At 37.2% G+C, this 22,338-nt stretch overlaps 2 protein-coding genes across 3 annotated transcripts in view; one reads left to right on the top strand and one right to left on the bottom strand.

The window, feature by feature from the left end:
* Cip2a (cellular inhibitor of PP2A) overlaps positions 1-19,161 on the bottom strand; it is a 34,133-nt gene extending 14,972 nt beyond the window's left edge. The window contains exons 1-12 of the mRNA XM_048454326.3: positions 18,845-19,161; positions 14,898-15,045; positions 12,964-13,076; positions 11,166-11,260; positions 10,422-10,518; positions 9,914-10,036; positions 9,652-9,797; positions 7,339-7,414; positions 5,501-5,719; positions 4,349-4,508; positions 2,731-2,872; positions 1,268-1,367 (exon numbers count right to left, since the gene is read on the bottom strand). Of these exons, the coding sequence (XP_048310283.1) occupies positions 1,268-1,367; positions 2,731-2,872; positions 4,349-4,508; positions 5,501-5,719; positions 7,339-7,414; positions 9,652-9,797; positions 9,914-10,036; positions 10,422-10,518; positions 11,166-11,260; positions 12,964-13,076; positions 14,898-15,045; positions 18,845-18,946 (1,521 nt within the window). The 5' untranslated portion in view covers positions 18,947-19,161. The remainder of the gene's footprint in view (positions 1-1,267; positions 1,368-2,730; positions 2,873-4,348; positions 4,509-5,500; positions 5,720-7,338; positions 7,415-9,651; positions 9,798-9,913; positions 10,037-10,421; positions 10,519-11,165; positions 11,261-12,963; positions 13,077-14,897; positions 15,046-18,844) is intronic.
* Positions 19,162-19,242: 81 nt separating this feature from the next.
* The window catches only part of Dzip3 (DAZ interacting zinc finger protein 3), an 82,084-nt gene continuing 78,988 nt past the window's right edge, over positions 19,243-22,338 (top strand). For both annotated transcript variants that reach the window (XM_048454325.3, XM_048454321.3), the window contains exon 1: positions 19,243-19,392. The gene's annotated coding sequence lies outside the window, so the exon portion shown is untranslated. The remainder of the gene's footprint in view (positions 19,393-22,338) is intronic.

The raw sequence follows: 22,338 nt of genomic DNA, 5'->3' as shown, positions 1-22,338 counted from the left end.
TTAAGTCTGTTCTAACTTTGCTTTCTGATAACATCTAGAACTTTTCAGCTACTATATTGTAAGCTAGTGCTATTTTCAGCAAACCCTCACCAATCTTATTAGTCCCTTTCTTTCAGATGTTTTCTAACCTCTTACTTCATGTCACCAACTCTGATCAAAATGAAAAGCTCACCTAGGGATGATGCCCAGTTAGTAAATTTGAGTTTAATACAGAGGAGCCATAATGAGTGCTGGGTATGTGTTTGTAACCACCCTGCTGGGGAGGCAGAGGAACAGATTCCTGCAGCTCATTAGCCACCAGCCTACTTTCCTTGGTGGTGCTTGGTGGTGAGGTCCAGAAGAGTGAAGAGACCCCACGGGGGAGGGGGGGTAGTGGACAGAGAGGGCTTAAGGAATTACACTCAAAGTCATCCTTAGGCCGTCACACGTTTGTCACCCATAGGTGTATAATTTACACACACACACACACACACTGAGAGAGAGAGAGAGAGAGAGAGAGAGAGAGAGCGAGCGAGCGACTTTCCCAATGGCAACATAGATCAAGAAAGCTGCAAGTAGAAAAATAATGAAATGTTGGGAAATTACTACCTTATAACCTGAAGGAGGTTAGGTTTAGTTTCTAAGATATATAATTAGACTATTCTAATTACAATAGATAGAACTGTCAACTTTTTTTTCATGGCCAATTCTAAGAAAAATATCCTTCTAAGGATGTAAAATATTAAAGCAAAAATAAGATAGGCATGGGCCTATAACCCTAACACTTATGAGGTCAAGACAGAAGAAAGCTGAGGTCAGAGACAAACTGACATACATGGTGATATGTAGTCTCAACAAACAAACAAGAAATCAAGAAAGAAACAAAGGGAGAATTATTACAAACCATGATAGAGGAGCTAGAGATGCTGCTCAGACACAAGGACCTGAGTTCAATACTCAGTCCCCACCGAGAATGCAGGACTTAATGTCACATCTGTAGTCTTATCCCTAGGAGTAGGAAGTAGAGAGACAGAGACAGAGACAGCTGGAACTCTAGAGCTCATCTATTAGCCAGTCTAGCTGGACTGGTGAGCTCCAGGACAATGAGACTCTGATGCTAAGGAAAAAAAAAAGAAAACAAGGAATTGAAGAAGATAAACAAACATTGGCTTTCCACATGCATGTATCTAATCATATATGTTACCACAAGACTATGTAAATATGAAACATATGTACACACATGAACACAAACACATGACAATAAAATATGTGAAAAGTCTGAAGTTACCTGAAGGATTTTGTAGAAGCTTACTTCCATACCAGGAACAAGTTGTTTTAGTTTGTTCATCAAATTAAGAGTCTTCAAAATTACATCAGCAGCAAGTTTGCTTTAAAAATAGAAGTTATCACATTTAAATTAGAAAAGAAGAAAATTAGCATATTTTGTCTATAATTCTAAAGTAAATGAAAAATCTAACAAATTTGTTTATAAAACTCAAAAAGATAAAAGTATTACTTCTAAATATTAAAATATTTTTTAAAATTAGTATTTTTAGTACCCAAGTTCCAGAAAGAACAAGCTTATACTGAATATAAATTTCAGACCATCATCTACTCTTAAATACAAACATGGTACAAATGTCTGCTGAGTTAAATACAAGTATTAGAACATGACTCATTTCAGTTTTAGTAACTGTTTCTAAAGTTAAAAACAAAATCTAATATGTAGAGAATGAATTATTCAAGACTATGCACTCACTTTAGTTTGCATCTGAAAGGGAGTAAAATATTTAGAAGAGGACTGCTGAGATGGTTCAATGGGTAAGGGTCTTTCCACCTCAGATTGTATTGACATCCATACAAGCTGTGGTCAAATTACTCACCACACACACACACACACACACACACACACACACACACACACACACACACAAATACACACTAAAAAATTTTTTTAAAGTGAAAAGGTAGTTCTTGTTCTTCAAGAATACAATTGCTTCCAGGCAGTGGTGTTGGTGCATGCCTTTAATCCCAGCACTTGGGAGGTAGAGGTAAGTGTATTTGGATTTCTTAAGTTTGAGGCCAGCCTGGTCTACAAGAGCTAGCTTCAGGACAGCTAAGGGCTGTTACACAGAGAAAGAAAGAAATAAATAAAAAAAGACAACAGTTGCTGACAGTTATTTATGGAAACGGGAACAAATTTTAGTGTTTGGCATTTATTAGGTTTCAATAAATATTCATTAGGAAAACTTGGTTATGAGAGGGAGGGGTTATAAATAATTGCTCATTACTCTGTGAGCATCCACCTTTAACCAAAGCTCTGATGTGTGAAGGAGAAGAGAGGAGTTGTCTTTGTTATTAAGCTTTCAGCAGGGACTGGCTTTCTGGTAATAAAACTATCCATTTTGTCACATTTTTCTCTTTAAAAATGTAAGATTAAATGAAGCAAAAATTAAATAACCAAGGCAATGTCAAAAGGAGTTTTGGAAGAGAAATGTTTAGAATCTGTAATCTCTCTTTCACACGCATGCAAAGGAAAGAAAAAGTCCTACTGAAATATAAACTGCAGATGTCAAAACCTTTCAGAAGTATGCAATCCATAAACTGAATTTTTAATTCAAAATTTAAGCAATTTCCAGCTAGCCTTTGAGTTAATAGAACATAAATAGGGAAGACCTTTAAATATGATAACAAGATTTTATAATTTTTACTGCCTTTAGCCAGTATGCCTTTTGGATTTGAAATACTCACCATAATTCAGAATCTGCTACCTTTGTTCCAAATCCCAGGTCAATCTTGCCATATGTAAACTGCTGTTCGATCAGCGTGGTGCACTTTATAGTAGTCAATATTTTTACAATATGCATTTTTAGAGTGTCATCTCCACACAGAGGTTAAGTTTGGTTAAGACACACAGAAATCAAAATACTTGGTATATACTATGTAGCTATATATAACTTGTGGCATTCAGAATAATTTCAAACAAGTTATTGCATCACTGCAATCCAGTGTAATTATTTTAATTGCTTTAAGGCATGTTAGAAAAGTGAAACTTCTAAGTATTAAGGTGACTAGTAAACAGCAAGAGATGGACTCATAAAAGTGTTTAACACATGGTAAAAGTAGAGAACGGACATGTCTTCACTGGATGTTTGTTTACTTTAGCTAATAGCAGTGATCAAGATGTTTCAACAAACATTGGATGTATTCTAGGGAGTTATATCCTCATAATTTTATAAATTACTATGAATATCAGAAAAAAAGGGCCAAGTTATAAAACACCTTTAAGGTTAAACAGAGCAACAGAATGCCTCTATAACAGTAATTTTCAACCTTGCCTACATGTTATAAGCACAAGAATATTCGGGCAGTGGTGGTGCACGTCTTTAATACCAGCACTCGGGAAGCAGAGGCAGGAGGATCTCTGTGAGTTCGAGGCCAGCCTACTTGACAAGAGCTACTTCCTGGTCAGGCTCCAAAAATACAAAGAAAAAAAACCAAACTAACAAACCAACCAAACATACAAACAACAACAACAAAACAAGAAACACAACAAAAAACAATCACACACACAGGGGATGGGGGCTAAAATCATAAAAACTGTATCAATATTTGCTTATGCACTGATACATCAGCCAAAAACTCACAGAAGTAGTAACAGACATTAAAACTGCAGGAGAGTTATAAGGAGCCACTTCAGCATACGCCTTCAAAGCTCAAACTGTTATTTAAAAATGATTATATTTTAAGAACATTTATTGGGTGGAAATGTAGTTCAATAGTAAATAATAGGTGATTAGTCTGATCCTCTGCAGTGGTCACATGCACACAAGGATGTATCTAAAAAAAAAAAGATGAGTTCTAAAAGTGCTTTTAAGCATAAATTAAACAGAAAAACTGGAGAATGTTTTCAGGTACCCTTGAAACTTTGTTAAATTTTCAGTTCAACTTCCTTTCTCTTACTATGTAATGTGTATTCATACATGTTTTCATATGCACAAACAAATGGAGGCCAGAGGACAACTTAGGGTGTCACCCTCAGAACCACAGTCCGTTTACTTTGAGCAGGGTTACTCATGGACTAGAGATCCTCCAAGGTAAACAGTTGGCCAGCAAACCCCAGGTTTGTCTCTGCTTCCCTAGCCCCAGGACTACAAGCCCACACCATCATGCTCGCCTGACATTTTCATGTGGGTTGCTGGAAACTGAACTCAAGTCCTCATGCTCCCAAGGGAAGCATTTTAATGACTAAGCTCTCTCCCCAGTCCCTTGGTACATTATTTCTGATATTATGTAAGAACTTGTAAGATTACAAATAGAGACAAAATTGGAGTTTTATACTTTTCATTTATATTATGGTAAAGGATATTTAATAAAATTTCAATGGCTTTGACCATCCTTTCACATTTTTTTCTTATTAAGGCCTCATCCAGATTTTGTTCCGTGAACTGAAGCTGATCAATGATTGTAGGAAGCAGAAGGGTCACAAAACGGTCAGTTGAGGAGCAGTTACCAGTATCAATGACATCCTAGAAAATTTATTATCAAGAATAATTGAAAATAAATATGGAACACATAACACAAAACAGTCATTATTGAGCTATAACACATTCTTTAAATTTTTACCATTTATTTCAATAGTCCATTCATTCACGTCTTCTATTTTAAAGCTATGTTTTACAGTTTACCATGTTAGCCATCTTTCAGGTTGACCCTGGCTTCTTTCTCAAATGAAGCCATATGATTTTGTAAAAAAGACATTTTAAAGGATTCCATGATGTAAATGTTATTCTAAATATGTTTAGTATTTAATGACAACAACCTGAATTTGTAAAATGAAATTAAATAATAAGAGACTGACTTTAGTAGTATAAAATCACAAATAGTTTCAAAGGTTTCTTAAATGCTATAATAAGTCAGGACCTAGAAAAACACAAAAAAGCAATTTATGCAAAAGTTTTTATGAACAGACTTGATCAGTCACACATATATTTGTGCATAGTATTCAATTATGAGATTGAAAAATAATTTGGAAGACTGGAGAGGCTGAATGAGTATAGAAGCATGTGAACAGTAGATGTTAAATTGCCTAGGAACATAATCTACAGAGCAAGATTATTTGTCTTCATTCCCTTAAGTGCACTACATCTGTCTGCAAACTGTCTCATTTCACTAATTAAGATCAATAAATTAATAAAAGGCAGCAGACAAAATGTGAGAGAAAACAACCAAAGCACAATAGGAAATCACATAGATTCTGTGTAATAAATTAGATAGTTTAAGAAATTGCATGTATGTATGTAAGAAAACACATACAAAGCATTCAGTAGAAACATGGAAAATGCTAATGCATGTTAGTTTGCAGGAAACAAAACCCTCAGTAGCTGAATTTTAGACAGTCTGGAGTATAATTAATTTTATCTCATGTGTGAACAATTGGCTTGCACGAAAGTGTCATAAAACAAATTGTTAAGTGAGCATCATGAAAGCAGAAAAGTCCATTTGTCAATCATTTCATTACCTCAAAGATTTCCTTGAACAACTCCAGTGCTAAAACAGAACAGTTTTCAGATGCATCCAAAGGTTGGCTTAACCAACGAAGCAGAGCCACAGTAGGTTCTAAGCTTTTAGGACGGCTTCCCAGAATGCTGTTGCCAGATGGAGACTGTTCAAACATCATCTGACTGAGCACATGGCGCAGCTGAGCCACTGCACAAAATGCAAGAAGTAATTCTAAAACCTGTGTAATATAAAGTCTTCATTAAATACCAATTTCATTGGCCTTTAACAGACAAAGCATACGATGAAACTAAAAATGCCAGGCATTTTTAAAGAAAACATTCTGTTCCCATCCGTCGCCGGATGAAGGTTTTATGGTGATATTCAAGATAGTCATTAGTATGACTAGAGGACAAGGCCAGTTCAGACACCCTCTTCTCCACTGCCCCATGGACTCCTGGAAAGCCCTCCAGAGTCAAGCCTCTTGTCAACCCCAAAATGTCTCCCTCAATTAAGATATCTCCTTCCCTACTCCCATATCCGTCCTTCCTCAATCTCAACCATCCCGCTCCTCCAAGCTTTCCCCAACTGTCCCGTTGTCTGAGGTTTCTGTCCTGCCCAGTTCCTGCAGTCATTAAGTCCCAAAGAAATCACACAGAGGTCTACATTAATCATAAACTGATTGGCCCATTAGCTCAGGCTTCTTATTAACTCTTATAACTTACATTAGTCATTATTCTTATCTGTGTTAGCCACATGGCTCTGTATCTTTTTGGTGGAGTAGTCACATCTTGCTTCTTCTATGTCTGGACAGGACTGCAGAAGGAGCCTCCCTCTTCCCAGAATTCTCCTGTTCTCATTGACCTGCCTTTACTTCCTGTCTGGTTGTCCCACCAATACTTCCTGTCTGGCTACTGGCCAATCAGTGGTTATTTAAAACAATTGACAGAATATAGACAATTGTCCCGCACCACTCCTTCCCCCATTTAAAAAAAAAATAAGACTATCCATAGTCCATTTTTTGGGAATTGACAGAATATAGACAATTGTCCCATACCACTCCCCTTCTCCCCTCTCTCTCCCCCACTCCCCCTTCCTCTACCCTCACGCCTCATGCTCCCAACTTTTGCCTGGCAATCTTGTCTGCTTCCAATTTCCAGGAGGATCTATATATGTTTTTCTTTGGGTTCACCTTAATACTTAGCTTCTCGAGGATCATGAACTATAGGTTCAATGTCATTTTGTTTATGTAGAATCCACTAATGAGTGAGTACATACCATATTCATATTTTTGGGTCTGGGTTATCTCACTCAGGATAGTGTTTTCTACTTTCATCCATTTGCATGCAAAATTCAAACCTGAACTGGCCTTGTCCCAACGTCAGACTGATGACTATCTTGAATATCACCACAGAAACTTCATCCAGCAATGGATACAGACAGAGACAGAGACCCACATCGGAGCACTGGACTGAGCACCCAAGGTCCAGTTGAAGAGCAGGAGGAAGAATATGAGCAAGGAAGTCAGTACCACGAGGGGTTGGCTCACCCACTGAGACAGTGTGCCTGAGCTAATGGGAGCTCACCAATCCCAGCTAGACTGGGAATGAATGAGCATGGGATCAACCAGGACCCTCTGAATGTGGTTGACAACTGGGGCAGACTGAGGGGCCAATAGTAACGACAGTGGGATTTGTCTCTTTGAAAGAAAAACTTAAAGTAGCTTTCATGTTTTAATGCTCTCATTCTGATTTCAATATTGGTCACATGAGTGTCAAGTGTCTAAATCTGCAGAGCAGCTAACTTAGGTTTTGCTATACACTTTAATCTTTTAAAACAAAATGTCATGCTTTTACATACCTTTGAAGAAGAATCGGGGTCTTTCGCATTTAGAAGTCCTAGAACTTGATTAAGACACGAAGAGAAGTGTTCATACCTAGGTTTGAAGGTATACATTAAATGACAAAAGAGGAAGAATTGAAGGCAAAGCAAAGGGGGTAGATCTCATCAAAACATATTGCAAACATGCATGAAATTCTGAAAAAATATACCGAATTTGCTTACAATGTTTACATAGCTATTCCATGATTTATGACATAGTTTTGTACCTGTAAATCCATCTAAACTTAAAACTACTCCATGTGAAAAATGTATTTTCTACAACCCAATCTTCTGAGTAACAGAACATAGCAACATAGTACATTGTAGTTGACTGGTTGTTTACCATTGTCATTTGAGGAGCTGATTTTCACCTGCAGCTTACAGTCACTGTCTAGCACTGCAAGGGTCAAGAAATAAAGCTGCTATGTGGCCAGGGCTTAGATTTGGGCCTTTACCTTGAAAATGATCAAAGGGATATAATGGTTGAAACAAAAGTTAATGCTTGAGCACACGTGTAAGTAAAGAGAAGTGACAGCTGAATAGGAAACATTCCGTGGAAAATGAAAATAATCTGCTGAAGATGACAGAGTAAGGCTTACTGCACACCATAATAAAATGTTTATGAACACACAGAACAGGCTAGAGCTAAGAAAGAATGTGCAGAAACATGTTTGTCTAGGCATGCAAATAAGGGGGGGCGGCTCCAAGCAGATGGGAGTCTTCATTTTGTTTTTCCTGTATTTGAAATAAAGACAAAGTGAGGCCAGGTTGTGGTGGGGCACGCCTTTAATTCCAGCACTTGAGAGGCAGAGGCAGGTGGATCTCTGTGAGCTCGAGGCCAGCCTGGTCTACAGATTAAGTTCCAAAACAGCCCTACACACAGACACAGACACAGACACACACACACACACACACACAAAGCAAAAAGATAAAGGATAATGTAAGCTTGAGTATGAAAGGCAGCAAAAGAAAGCAATGCATATTTGAATGAGACATTGTAGGTATGAAGGAAGGAAGCTGATAGAATAAATAAAAGGGGTCTGTTCCAAGGAAAGCTGTGTGATTTTCTCCTATTTAGTTAGAAACAGATTCAAGATTGATGTCTTAACAAACGGCCTCAAAAGAAGACAACATGGTTCTTGGAGATCTATTCTGTACAAAAAGGAGAAGGAAAGAATGCAACTGAGAGACTGAAAGGACTATTAGCTTAGCAATCTCTCATTGCTGCTACATAGTCATCTTTCTGTTTCTTGAGTCCACATTCAAAAGATGATTTCTATTTACCACAAAGCTTTTAAGTAAGCATTCATTATGTAACAGCCAGAATAGAAACACATGGATATTCTGACGCTCACAACAGATGAAAAGAGGACAGGTAAAGGGAAGGTACTCTGCAGGAAGGATGCCCTATGACACTGACTTGATAGCCATTTGTATCACAGATGTTTAGGAAAAACATGAAACACTAAAGTGAATGTGTCTTGTTTTGCAGAACTTCAGTTACCCAAGGTTAACTTGGCTCTAGACTTTAGGTCTATTTTGTTCACGGAAAATCAGGAATTATTTAACATTCTGCTGCTGCTGAGACTCATTTGTCTCTCACTGCTTGGACAATGGAGGTGTTCAATAAGTGTTTTCTTATTTGGCGATGAGTCACTATTTGAACCAATTTCTTAAAATTCTAACACAACTTAAGTATTGAGAAAATGGAATTAAGATGCTAAAATCAAGGTCTGAAGAGATAGTTCAGTGATCAAGGATGAGTGTTACTTTTCCAAAAGAGCAGGATCAATTCCTAGCAACCATATTGGGTAGATCACAACCATCCATGACTCCAGTTTCAGAGGTCCTTATGTTCTCTTCTAGCCTCCACAAGGCACACACATGGTGCACATATATGCAGGCAAAACCCTATATGTATAAAATAAAAATAAACTGCATGAAAATAAAGACAGAGACTCTAACGCAAAGAACTTTTTGAAAGTAAATGTTACTGCCTTTCAAATGTAAGTGACAAGAAACACTTGGAGACAAATATAAAAATGTTTTAGTGCTGGAGATATGGCTTAACCATTAAGAGTGTTCTCTGTCACAGGATTGGGTTCAATTCCCAGCATCCACAAGGCAGCTCACACATGTCTTCAACTATAGTTCCAGGGATCCTAGGCCTTCTTCTGGTTTTAAGAGGCACGAGGCACAAATGTGGTACATATACACATATGATGGCACAACACTCATACACATAGAATCGAAAATAATAAATAAAAAAAGTCATATTGATAAATAAAATACCTGGTAAGATAATCAGCAATTTTAGGATTTTTAAGGAGATCCATAAGTAGGTCGACTGAGTACTTTCTTGTTAGGGTGCCATCACCATTTATTAGAATATTAAATATTAGTTGGAAAGTCTGATGAATGTTTCGAGCATGAAATAGCTTTGAAAAATTGGGAAAACTATATTATACACAAGAAATTATAAGTTGACATCTTAATGATTTTAAAATATTAAACACTATGATCTCAAAATTAATTTCAAAAATAGAAAAATTACCTTTTCTCCCACTTCTTCATTTAGTGTTAAACTGGATAATATTGAAAGCGCAAACACAACTATAGTCAAACTGCTGTGTGCTAGGAAGCTTATGAGAGTTCGATAAAAGGATCTCACATTACTCTGAAGGAGAAAAGAAACTGAATTAAAAAAATGTACATTTTGGTTGAAAAATACAATTGTACAGAGTGGACAAGCTTATTAAACATTATCATGAACTTTTCAACACACAGTGATTATTTTTATAGAGAAAATTATTATTAATATTTAAAAGAAAATTTTACAACATAGATAAGTAGAAATTAAAGGACTATTTGTTATACACAGAATCCGGAGAAATTTTTCTTTTTTGGTAAAGGTACCCAAATAGCATGGACAAGGCCACAGGTTTCATACTTAGCATTGGAAATAAAAAAAGAAAAGAGAAAAATTTGGAAGAATTTAGGAATAGAATCTACTATAAAATATACATACATACATACATACATATAACAAACCCTCAACTCACCAATGTTTTTATTTGTGTTTGAACAGAAAGATTGTGTCGACAAAGATTTGCCAATAATCCTAGGCAAGGCATCGTTAACTCATCTTCAGAAGACTGACTGTTGTAAAGACATAAAGCATGGTATCCACTCTAATTAGTCAAAAATCACAGAGTAGATAATACACCTAAGTTCTTACATGTAAAAACAAGATTATCATAGTCAGGGTATACTATTTCTTTTATGTTCTAAAGCTAAATTATCCTATTCAACTGTGCCACAGAAGTAAAGAAATAGCAGTCAGAATTATATTTTATTATGCTCACCTACAGTTCACCTAGATTAATTTTTCTTCCTAAATCAATTTGTTAAATCTTACTAATGAAAATCACACCTGCTTTATGATACTCAACCCTTAAAATCATCCAAGTGGAGGAAACAGATAGTAATTAGCTTAAAAACCTAGAAAGTAGGTAAAATGATTGCTCTTTTAGAAGACTGGTGTTCAGTTCCCAGCACTCACACCGGACAGCACACAACTCTCTGTAATTCCAGCTCCAGAAAATATGAACTCTTCTTTTGTCCTCCACAAACACCTGCACATACATGGTATACCTCATGTACTCAGGCACAAACACATACACAAAAATAAATGAATTTTTTGTTTATTTGTTTTTAAAGTTAGAAAACATTAAGGAGAAATGATCTACCACCTAATTTTAGTTTAAAAATAAACCAATAAATTACATGCTTGGTTGTATACTTACATATGACCAATCAGGAATGTAATTAAATCATCTATGTGGGCACCAGAATGGAAAAATTTGACATTATATGTTAACCTCTGCAGGAGTTGAATGCACTGAGAATAAGAAAATAATTGTGAGTATACACATGAAAACATACTGCCCACTTATAAAAATAAACTATTGCAAGTATTTCATTTTAGTATATCATTTTGGGAACCAAACACTAGAGCAAGAGCCATGCCATTTTTTAAGTTTAATTTTATTTCAAAACATATATTCTAAGCAATGAGACTACTAAGAACCATGAGAATCATGTCTTAATTTATCCATTTCTACATATTTTATTTAATAGCTTGTCATTGCTATGGTTTGAATGGCACTTAGTTATGTCCATTCAAGGTGGGTCTTGTGATTTAAGCCTTAGTTTCTTAGATGGTGGTACCGGGAGGTAGCAGAACTTGTACAAGTTAGGGCTGAAATAGAGGTCCTTAGGTCACGGAAGGTTATCATGTATTTCCCATGTGACCCTGATGGTAGTTTTTAAGAGCAGAAAAAGGAACAAGTCTGGTCCCAGTATCTCTCCTGAGATATGATCATGTTCCCAACCTTTCTATTTGCCATGATTATAGCCAGAAAATCCTTTGCCAGATCTAAATAATAGTTGATATAAATAGCATGTCCTTGAACCACCAAACCTATGAGATAAATATATATTTTTCCTTATCAAATGAACTACTCCCAAGTATTCAGCTGTAGTAACTAAATCTGACCAGTCATCTACCTTGTTCCCCTACTTAAATTAAACTTGAGTGTGGGTTGAATTAATTTAAAGGTATCTTTTTCCCTTTACATTTTATGTCTAAATGTGAATGTCCATTCAATTGGTCATGTTTATCTTTCTTGCAGATGATGACATTTTTAGATTCAAAAAATGATGGGTAAAAGAGTTTTTAAATTATGCTAAACAAGTATAAACCATAGCTTTAGGTTTCGTAAGATTTTTTTTCTTTGTAAGTTTTTTTCAACAGTCCAAGGCTATATAACCTAAATTATAATTTTAGCATGATTAGTTCACACTTCAAAAGGCACACATCTGTGTCCTTAAGTTATATTGTTATAAGTTAAAGTGGTGATAATGCAGATCTGGTTATTTCTGATTCCTTCTTGAGAAATATTTACATATTTGGCACGTGACCAACTAGCTCCTAATAAGCACTATGCCTGATGACGTCATATCATCATCTAAAATAAGACATCTTACTGTTTTGGAACAGAATATTTGTTTAACTATATAAAGAAGTATCACATTTATTTGTGTTGCAGAATAATTTTTTAACTATGCAACAGTGCACTGCTTTTGTTTTTGTTGTATTTATTTATCTATGTAAAGATACGTTGATGATTTACCTTGCCTGCCTAAGGCACCTGATTAGTTTAGTAAAAAGCTGAATGGCCAATGGCTAGGTGGAGGAGTTATAGGTGGGAATGGGGGACAGAGAGAAAAGGGAAGCTAGCCAGCCAGACAGAGGGTCAGCCAGCCAGACACAGAAGAAGCAGGAAAGCTGGATAGACAGTATGTAGATGAGGTAAAAGAGCCTCAGAGAAACAGATTAATAGAAAGGGGTAAATATAAGTTAAAGAAAAAAGCTAGCTAGAAACAAACCTAGAGCTAATGCCAAGCATTTATAATTAGCAGTAAATCTTCACATCATGATTTGAAGCTGGCTGTCCGGGAAAGCTGACTACATCTTACCAATTCTTGTCTGAGAATAAAGAAAGGAGAACAGGAGTCAATATACTATGAGGATCTGCATACCTGTAAAAACACTGAATCACTGTGGCAAGTGCTGCTCCGACAAACCACCCCAGCCAACACACTATTCAGGTTGTATATACTCTGAAGACAGTCTCTGGTTTCAGTATCAACAGCTAAAAGTTAAAATAAAATGGCATAAAATGTATCACTTTTACATGCAGAAATCTTTCCACAATATTAAAATAATTTTATGTCATATAATCTTATCTTTAAAGAAGACAAAACATGAGAAAGTGTTTAATTTTGAGTTTTTGAATCAGGACCTCACTCTGTAGCCTAGACTGGCCTGGAATTCATGGCAGTTCCTCTTGTCTCAGCCTTAGGAATGCTGAGGTTACAGGATTAAGCCACCATGGCTGGCCAAGACAGATTTCTTTCTTTCTTTTTTTTTTATTTCAAAGCATAAATAATTTTTCTACATAGAATTACTAACAAATAAAAAAGCCTTGTTTTATGTATGTCTTGAAATTTGGCTGTTAAAACAATGTAACAGTTAGGGTTGGTGGTACATGCCTGTAATCCCCACTTATGAGAATGAGGCAAGAGAATTTTGAGTTCCATCTTGGCCTGCATTATAGAGTATGCAGTCAAATTATCATTTCAACTTCTTTTATAAAGAAGACTTAAAATATAAAATCTATTACTTAAAAATAAATAATTTCAATTAGAAGGATACACATCAAACCATTAACTAAGATTGTATCCCTAAAGGTAGAAATGATAAAGAAGGCTGGGATAATGAATAACAACTCATGGTATTTTACTCTTATCTGTATTATCTAATAACAGCTACTAGTACATATTACTGTACAACTATTTAAATTAAGCTTAATCAAAATTAGATTCAGCTCCCCAGACTTCAAATGCTTGACAAGCCTATATGGCAAGGCTACTCTAAGGAACAACACAAACTCAGAATATTTCTATCTCTAACAATACTTAGATTGTTCTGCAAAACAGTGCAATGCTGCTCTCTGCTAATACTTCTCTATTACTAAGACACCTGATTATAACCATAGACATAAATATCTAACATATTTAGATATTGTGTATCTGTGCATACACAAATCAAAGGGGAAATGATTAACAGATGAACATTTAAAAATGAAACATAACGGGAAGGAATAGAAAAAATAACTATAGTTTATCTTTGGTTTTAAGTTCAATGTAGACTATTATTGAAGGATTATTTTTAAAGACCGTTACATCTTTCTGATTGTTGTCGTTAATACTGGCCTTATGTTCACATGGCTTTTTGTTTTAAAATTCAATACAATGTCATTTCCCCATATGCATTCTTTTCTATAGAATATGGAAGTCTTTAAGACATGGTATGTGTATAATATATATAAGTTCATATGTACATGTATGTGTGTGTCTGTATATATGTATATACTCAGGAACTCTTTTTCTTATTTTTTTTATTTATTTAATTTTTTGAGACAGGGTTTCTCTGTTTAGCCCTGACTGTCCTGGAACTCACTCTGTGGACCAGGCTGGCATGAAACTCAGAGATTCTTCTAGCTCTGTCCCAAGTGCTGGGATTAAAGGCATATGCCACCACCACCCAGCTTCAGAGACTCTTTTGAGAGAATCATAAGACAAACTTTAAATGGTTCTACAATGAAGAAATATTTTGAAACTAAATTCTTGAAGAAATTCTATTAATTTTATATGCCCTTTAAAAAATATTAAGTTCAGGGCTGGAGAGATGGCTCAGTGGTTAAAAGTACTAGCTGCTCTTCCAGAGGTCCTGAATTCCATTACCAGCACCCACATGGTGGCTCACAGTCATTTACAGTGGGATTCTTTTGGCATGCAGGAGTACATGCAGATAGAACACTCATATACATAAAATAAATAAATCTTAAAAAAAATTAATTTCATAGTATTCCAAACTCCAAAAAAAAAAAAAGTAAGTATGAACACATTACCCAGTTGAGACAGCAAACTGATAATACTTAAGATCAGTGAAGCACTTATGTTTGGGTCTTCAAGAAGTTCTACGAGGCAACTCAAACATTCACTTGGCAGAATCTGCTGTGATGTAAACAGTCGTGTCAGCTTTTGTCCACAAACTACCTATGAAATAGGAAACAAATGTGTTAAGTGCTGGCAATTTCTATTTCTTCTACATTTCAAGTAAACCATTTTTATGACGTGCTACTTAGTCCTTTCTTTTCCAGTTTAGAAACTCACACCTTTCTGCCCTTATACAGACTCTCTCCTTCTCTAGTCAAATTACCTAGATTTCAGTTTGTTTACTTTCTCCAGAAACATCTCAATAAGCCACTTAGATCATCTAAGTTTTACTTATCACACAGCCTTACAGTATACTACTATTTCCTTAATGTATTAGTGAACTTCTGACTACCATTTATATATTGTATGTATTATACTATACTGAACACAGACTAAAAATGTATACTAGAACTTGGGTAGTTCGAATGTAATTTGCTCCCATAAACTCATAGCAAACAGCACTATTACGAGGTGTGGCTTTGTTGGAGAAAGTGTATCAATGTGGGGACTGGCTTTGAGCTCTCATGTATGCTCAAAACGGGCCCAGTATCTCAGACCACTTTCTGCTGCTTGTGCATCAAGATATAAGAACTCTCAGCTCCTCTAATACCATGTCTGCCTGTATGCTGCATTGCTTCCTGCCATGACAATAAAGGACTGAACCTCTGAACTGTAAGCAATTCATCCCAATTAAATGTTTCCTTTGTAAGAGTTGCTATAGTTATGGTGCCTCTTCATAGCAATAGAAACCCTAAGAAAAGACCCAAGCACATTTATTATTCTGAAGCCTAGTATACTCATACCATCTACTCTGAGAATGTATATGAAGCCCAATGGATAACAACTCCTTTCAGGTTTAGTCTAGAAGTATGCAGAAACAATAGTTAATAAAGAATATTTTTAAATCTAGCAAAGATAAGATTTTCACTTTTCAACTCAGTTATTTTAGTGAGGGAGATTCAACATAAACCTGGTATCAAACAATTTGATATTTTAGAATTAGACTAACACATCTTATACACATACTCTAAAAGGTCACATCTAAACAGACTGCTTTAATAACCCTCTAATTATTAGAATCTAATACCTCCTTTCTGTATCTCCTTTCCATTTTCTCACTTTCTTGCCAAGCTTCACTCTTGGAATTTCACATTACCTATTCACTAACAGAATGTGCTTTAACGTTAATGTCTATAAGACTGAAAACAAGCTTGGCTGTGGTGGCCACAACTTTAATCCCAGCGAGGCAGAGGCACAATCTGGGATTCCCCTCTGTATGCTGCGAATACCATTGGTTAATAAAGAAACTGCCTTGGCCTATTGATAGGGCAGAACTTAGGTAGGCAGGGAGGGGGACTAAACTGAATGCTGAGATGAAGAAGGTAGAGTCAAGGAGATGTCATGTAGCCACCAGAAACAGATGCCGAAACTTTGGAACTTTACCAGGCAAGCCACAGTCTCATGGCAATACACAGATTAGTAGAAATGGGTTAAATTAAGATGCAAGAGTTAGCCAATAAGTTAGACCTAATGGGACAAGCAGTGATGTAAATAATATAGTTTCTGTGTGATTATTTTGGGGCTGAGTAGTCAGGAACAAAACAAGCGGCCTCCTCCAACAGAGCCAGGCAGATCTCTGTGAGTTTGAGGCCAGCCTGGTCTACAGAGTGACTTCTAGGTCAGCCAGAAATGTTTCACAGAGAAACTCTGTCTCGAGCCCCCCAAGGTCCAAATGAGGAGCAGAAGGAGGAAGAACCCACTAGGGGTCCAATCACCCACTGATACAAGGGGACTGATCTAAAGAGAGTTCACCAAGGCCAGTTGGACTGGGACTGAACGAGCACGTGATCCAACCAGATTCTCTGAATGTGGCTGGCCTGGAGTCTTTTTGAAAAGCCATTGACAATGACACTGGGACTTGTTTCCTCTGCACATACTGGATTTTTGGGATCCAGTCTGTTTGGATACTCACCTTCCTGGACCTGGAGGGAGGGGAGAGGAACTTGAACTTCCCACAGGGCAGGAAACCCTGACTGCTCTTAGGGATGGAAAGGGAGGAGGAGGGGGAGTGGGAGGGTGTTGGGAGGAGGGGCGGAAATGGAAACTTTTATAATTTAATAAATTTCAGACAGAAAAAAAAACTAAAGGAAAATAAAACATTTAAATTAGCAAAAAAAAAAACACCCCCAAAACAACAACAACAACCCAAAAAACTGGAAACAAATTTGTAACTGGTAACTTATCTTGGGGTCAAGAAATTTCTGAACATAGTCTCTTTTATCCATTAATAATTTTAGCCATTAGTCAGGCATGGTGGTGAATGCCTTTAATCCCGGCATTCAGGCAGGAGGATGTCTCTGAGTTTGAGGCTAGGCTGGTATAGAAAGTGAAATCGAGGACAGCCAGGGCTACACTGAGAAACCCTATCTTGAAAAAACAAAAAATAATAAATAAATAAATAAAAATTTTATCTAGAAGATGAAGACATTTTTGTTTTGAACATGATTGGAACTGGACTTATATTTCAATAATATTCTAACATATAATAATTAGTTAATACAAGGTAAAAAATAAACTTTCTCCTAATGAAAACTAGTTTATTTTACTGATAAAACTTATATGGCCTTGGCATTGGCCTGAGTGCTTTACATCTGTTACTCTTCTTCATATTCATAACTCATTAAGTTAAATGCTACTGATTTGATTTATATTTGAGTAAACTAAGACATTCACTGATAATAAAGACAGACAACCAAGACTTCTCCAAAGAGGCGAACCCATGCTTTTAATAACTAGTTACACAGTCAGTGATGTGAATGCTATCATTAAACACTACAATAGCTCAACTTTGCCCTCTGACCATCATGAAATGACTCAAAGTGCAGGTTTGTGTGAGGTTCTAAAGTCAAACTATGGCAGCAGAAGTTCAAAATAATGAAAAAAAAATCCCTTTGTTGTGATATATACTTGTGTATTCCTCACAAAGTTTTCAGTGCTCAGCATGACGACACCAACCATTAAAAAAAAGGTAAATACTAAGGATGTTATGGCTGAGTGATGGCAGTTTCTATATATTGCTAGTAAGCAAAATGCTGAAAATCTTTTTGAGAACTGTTTCTAGCAATACGAAACAAAAGTGAATGTGGATTGGATGGCTCAGCAGATAGGAGAATGTACTAATTTTTTCAGAGGTCCTGAGTTTGAGTCCCAGCAACCACACCAAGGAGCTCACAGCTACCTGTAAGTCTAGCTCCAGAGGATATAATGTCCTCTTCTGCCTTATGAAGGCCCTGCACTCAGGCGCACATGCATCACACATACACAGACATAATAAAATTAAAAAATTTGAAACAACAAAATAGGGAACATAGGCCTTTCTCACAACATGAAAGCTCTACTAGTAGGTTTATAAGAAACAAACGCTTTCAAAATAATAATAAAAAAAAGTATGAGTACAATGTGCTGATTCATAATTCCATCCAGACCTGGAAAAAATCCAAGTGTCTATCAACACGTACATGTACACAACCTGTGGTATACTTATATAAATGGAATTACACATAACATAAAAAGTAGGTCCTGCTAGTGCATGCAACCTGAATGAATCGCCCTGATTACATTGAATGAATGAAGTCACTCAATTTTCAAAAAGGAAAACAAAATGAATTTAGAAGATAGGCACCTGAAAGAAAGACCAGGAACACGGACACACACTCCCCTCTCCCTCCAGTCAAGACACATTCCTACACCTGCTGCTCCGGAGCAGGCCACCGTCCCCCTCTGGGCACCCACGCAGTCGCCGTCCCCGCCACTCGCTGGGTGACTAAAGGGGGCACCCCTCGCTCTAGAAACCCCTTACCTCCAGGTGCCTCAGGAGCTGGGTGGCGTTCGCCTCCGACTTAACGGCTTTGTACTGACTGATGCTCAGGAGCAAGGACTTCAAGCAGGCGGTGGAGTCCATGCCGAGGCGCCGTCCCGTCAGCGGCCTCAGGCACCCGCTCGCCACGGCCTCCAGCTGAGGCCGCGCTTTTTTTGATTTTCTTCGGCCCCGCCGCTCCGGCTGCTTCCGGTTCCGGTCGGCTTCCGGAAATCTCCGGCCTCCGGGAATTCTGCCTGTGATTGGCGGGGTGGGCCGAGGGTCGAGGCTGAGGGGAGCGGGGAGGTGGCGGCGGGGAGCCTCGCAGCAGCCCCCTTTCAGCCGAGCGGCCGCGAGAAGCTCCGCGAAGACGCGGGATCTCGCGAGACCCGCGAGTGCGGCTCAACTCGTGGAGGGGCTGCGGGGCGCACGGGGTCGGTGCGCGTCGGGGGCTCTGGTTCCGTGGGCGTCCTTGGCGGCGGCGCTGAGGGGCCTGGTGTTCGTGCGCGTCAGCCTCTGCTCGGACACGGCCGCTCCCCTAGTCTAGCACGGTGAGGAACTCCGAGCGGCATCTCTGTGACTTAGGTCTGGATGTGGCGGGGGAGGGGCCGCAGTTCCTCCAGCCGCGCTCTCTTGGGTCCACGACTAAACCCGTGGCCTTCGGGATCCTGGGGCAAGTTAGGCACGGCCTTACAATGAAATTTGTCACTTCCCGCAGAGAGTACCCGGGCCGGGGGTGCTCCCGAGCTGTGTTCTCATCAACGTTATCTGTAGGCGAAGGTGTCTGTTCCTGTATGGCGTGGTTGATTACTTTTGTATATTTTCGTGACTCTTAAAAAAAAAAAGTCACTGTTGATTTTTATTTTTAAATTAGAGGTAATGTTTGGCATGACTATATAACGAAGTGAGATAACAACGATTGTGCTGCTGTTATGCACGCAAGACTTTGTAGCTAATGTATTCATTTCTGCATGCATCCATTCATTCCATTTTAAACAAGTATGTATAACGGACTAGGGATTGGCACTCAGAACAAAGACGGGGAAGTGTTGCCTGCTGAGAAGCAACTTCTAATAAGGGAGATGGTTTAAGCAGAAAAGTACTCTTGGAATCCACTACATACATGAGAAATGCACCATCCATGAAGAGTGGAGCCAGTTGGCTTATAAACTCCTTTGCCTCCTCTGTAATTGCTTCTCGCTGCTTCAGTCTTTTCATAAAGTAAATACCGAGGGTATCCTGTTTCACATGACTGTTCATTCAATAAATACTTACCGAGCGTCTGCATTGGGATGGGCACCCTTCTGGTCACAAGAGGCTCAGTCTATGGGCATTGGATTTAACATTCTGGGGAGAAAAAATTGAATAAACTATGAGAAAAAAATACTCTGGATAATAGGGATGAGGACACGAGAAGAAGAGGTCAGGATATGCCTCACCAAAACAAAACAAAAAGACATTGGAGGAAATAATTTCAATGGTTGAGAAATCAAACTTTGTAGGAGAAAATGCTGCCAATTAGTTGAAGTAACATGGGCAGAGGTCAAGTGGGGGGAATATGACAGTGTGCCATGAAGAGCATGACAGAGAGCAAGGCTGAATAGTGACAGGGAAAATCAGGTCATATAACAATCTCGCAGACTATTGTCAAATCAGTTAATCACTGTTAAGAGTTAATTGTTGACTGATAGGTCTTCTGTGTTAAGGACAGTCATTCGTAAATGGAGTTGTAAGAATATATAGTCTTAAGACTTTTCACATATAATGATAAGTGTCCAACATCATCCCTGTTTGGACAAGTAGGAAAGACCCCAAGCTGCTTACATCAAGTGCCATCTCCACAATCTATAAGAGATACCAAGTTTCCAGATAGGATTAAGAAAATAGAGATAATGTAAGGTAAATAACTGTATCTTTTAGATTCAGTGAAATTTTATATAGTTTGTCAGTTCTGTATTTTTCTAATTAAGTGTATTCCTAGGTATTGTATTATGTGAGAATTTCCTTTTCTTATCAGATTTTGCTATTCTGGGTTTTGATGTATCTTTAAGTCAGCTACTTACCAAATTTTCTTAGGTCTAAGAGTTTAGTGTACCTCTTAGGTTTCCTACATATATATTGTCTATAAACATAATTTCTTTTAAAAAAGTGTCTCACTTTATTGCATTAATGTAATCTCTACAACATGGGAAGTCATGGTGATAGAGAAGATCTTCAACATTATAACCAGGACAGTTTATAATTGTTCATGTTTAGGACATTTCTCTTTATCTCTATTTTTTTTGAAACTCTTTTCGAAATGTCCAGAAGTTTACATTTATACATTTAGTTTCCCTTTTAAAGTAATACAGCAAATTATGTTGCTTTTTTGTTGGATACTAATAATAACAAACACTTTTGAGTACTTGCCATCCATTGAAGAATTTTCTAAGGACTACTTAATTCTCATAAGAAGTCAGCGCTATCTAGTTGATTACTATTTTATAGATTGCAAAGTATGGCATAAGGTAATTTGTGAAGCTCACAAAGGCAGTAGCAAAAGAACTTCTGATTTTACTCAGGACTCCATGCCTTGTATCTTGAAGTTAGAATTTTCAGTACTTTTTTATTTTCTTATTTTGGGTTTCAGTAAATGTTATTTTGTGTCAGGTTGACATAAAAACTAGTCAGGAAAGAGGATAAAGTCTGGGGAACTATAAGTGCTACTGGGAAAAGTAGAGTGTTACTAAGAATACATTATTTTAGATAAAATCCAGTTCACTCAATCTTTAAGGATTAGCATAAAATCTTTCCTCCATGTAAGCCTTTTATGACTATGGTTTACATTTTATCTAGATAGTCCTCCAGTTTATAATGTAGGAAAGAGGCTTAAATAATGCTTGCTTACAATTTTAAAACAAAAGTTCTGGATCGTTAGCTGATTTAGATTCAGAAGAAATGAAAAGTATTGACTTCAATACTGAATAGTAACATCAATTTTTAAAATAACCAACATATAATATTAAATAAATCAATCTGAATGAAGGCAGGGATTGAAGTTTTTGTAGAACTGTAGAATATTGTGATGTACGGATCATAGCACAAACCAATGACCCACTGTTCATGCATCTATCATACACTTCATGAAGTTAGGTGGTTAGTACATACATTGATTCTGAGGATACAGTGGTGAATTCCTACCCAAATAGAGTTCATTTTAATGAAGAGATAATATATAAGATGTGAATAAATTATGAACGTGAGTATGTGTTTTGGTGAAAAACTCAGGGAAGAGAGAGAGGATTAAAATGTTTCAAATTTTGATTGCAGTTTTATGCAGCCAATTTGTATAGAAAACAAAGTAGTTAAAAATCAGGATTTGTTTCTTGTTCATGAGTGTGGAGGTTGACTGTAGTTAGACCAACCTAGGTTAAAATTGGCTGAGTGTCTATTCAGTTATTTTGTGGAAAGTGATAACTATCTAGACATCAGTTTACATTATGTCAAGATGTCTGTAG

Source organism: Myodes glareolus, chromosome 2 (assembly GCF_982192425.1).
Source record: "Myodes glareolus chromosome 2, mMyoGla1.1, whole genome shotgun sequence".
NCBI lineage: Eukaryota > Metazoa > Chordata > Mammalia > Rodentia > Cricetidae > Myodes > Myodes glareolus.
This window is presented reverse-complemented; position numbering and strand designations above follow the sequence as displayed.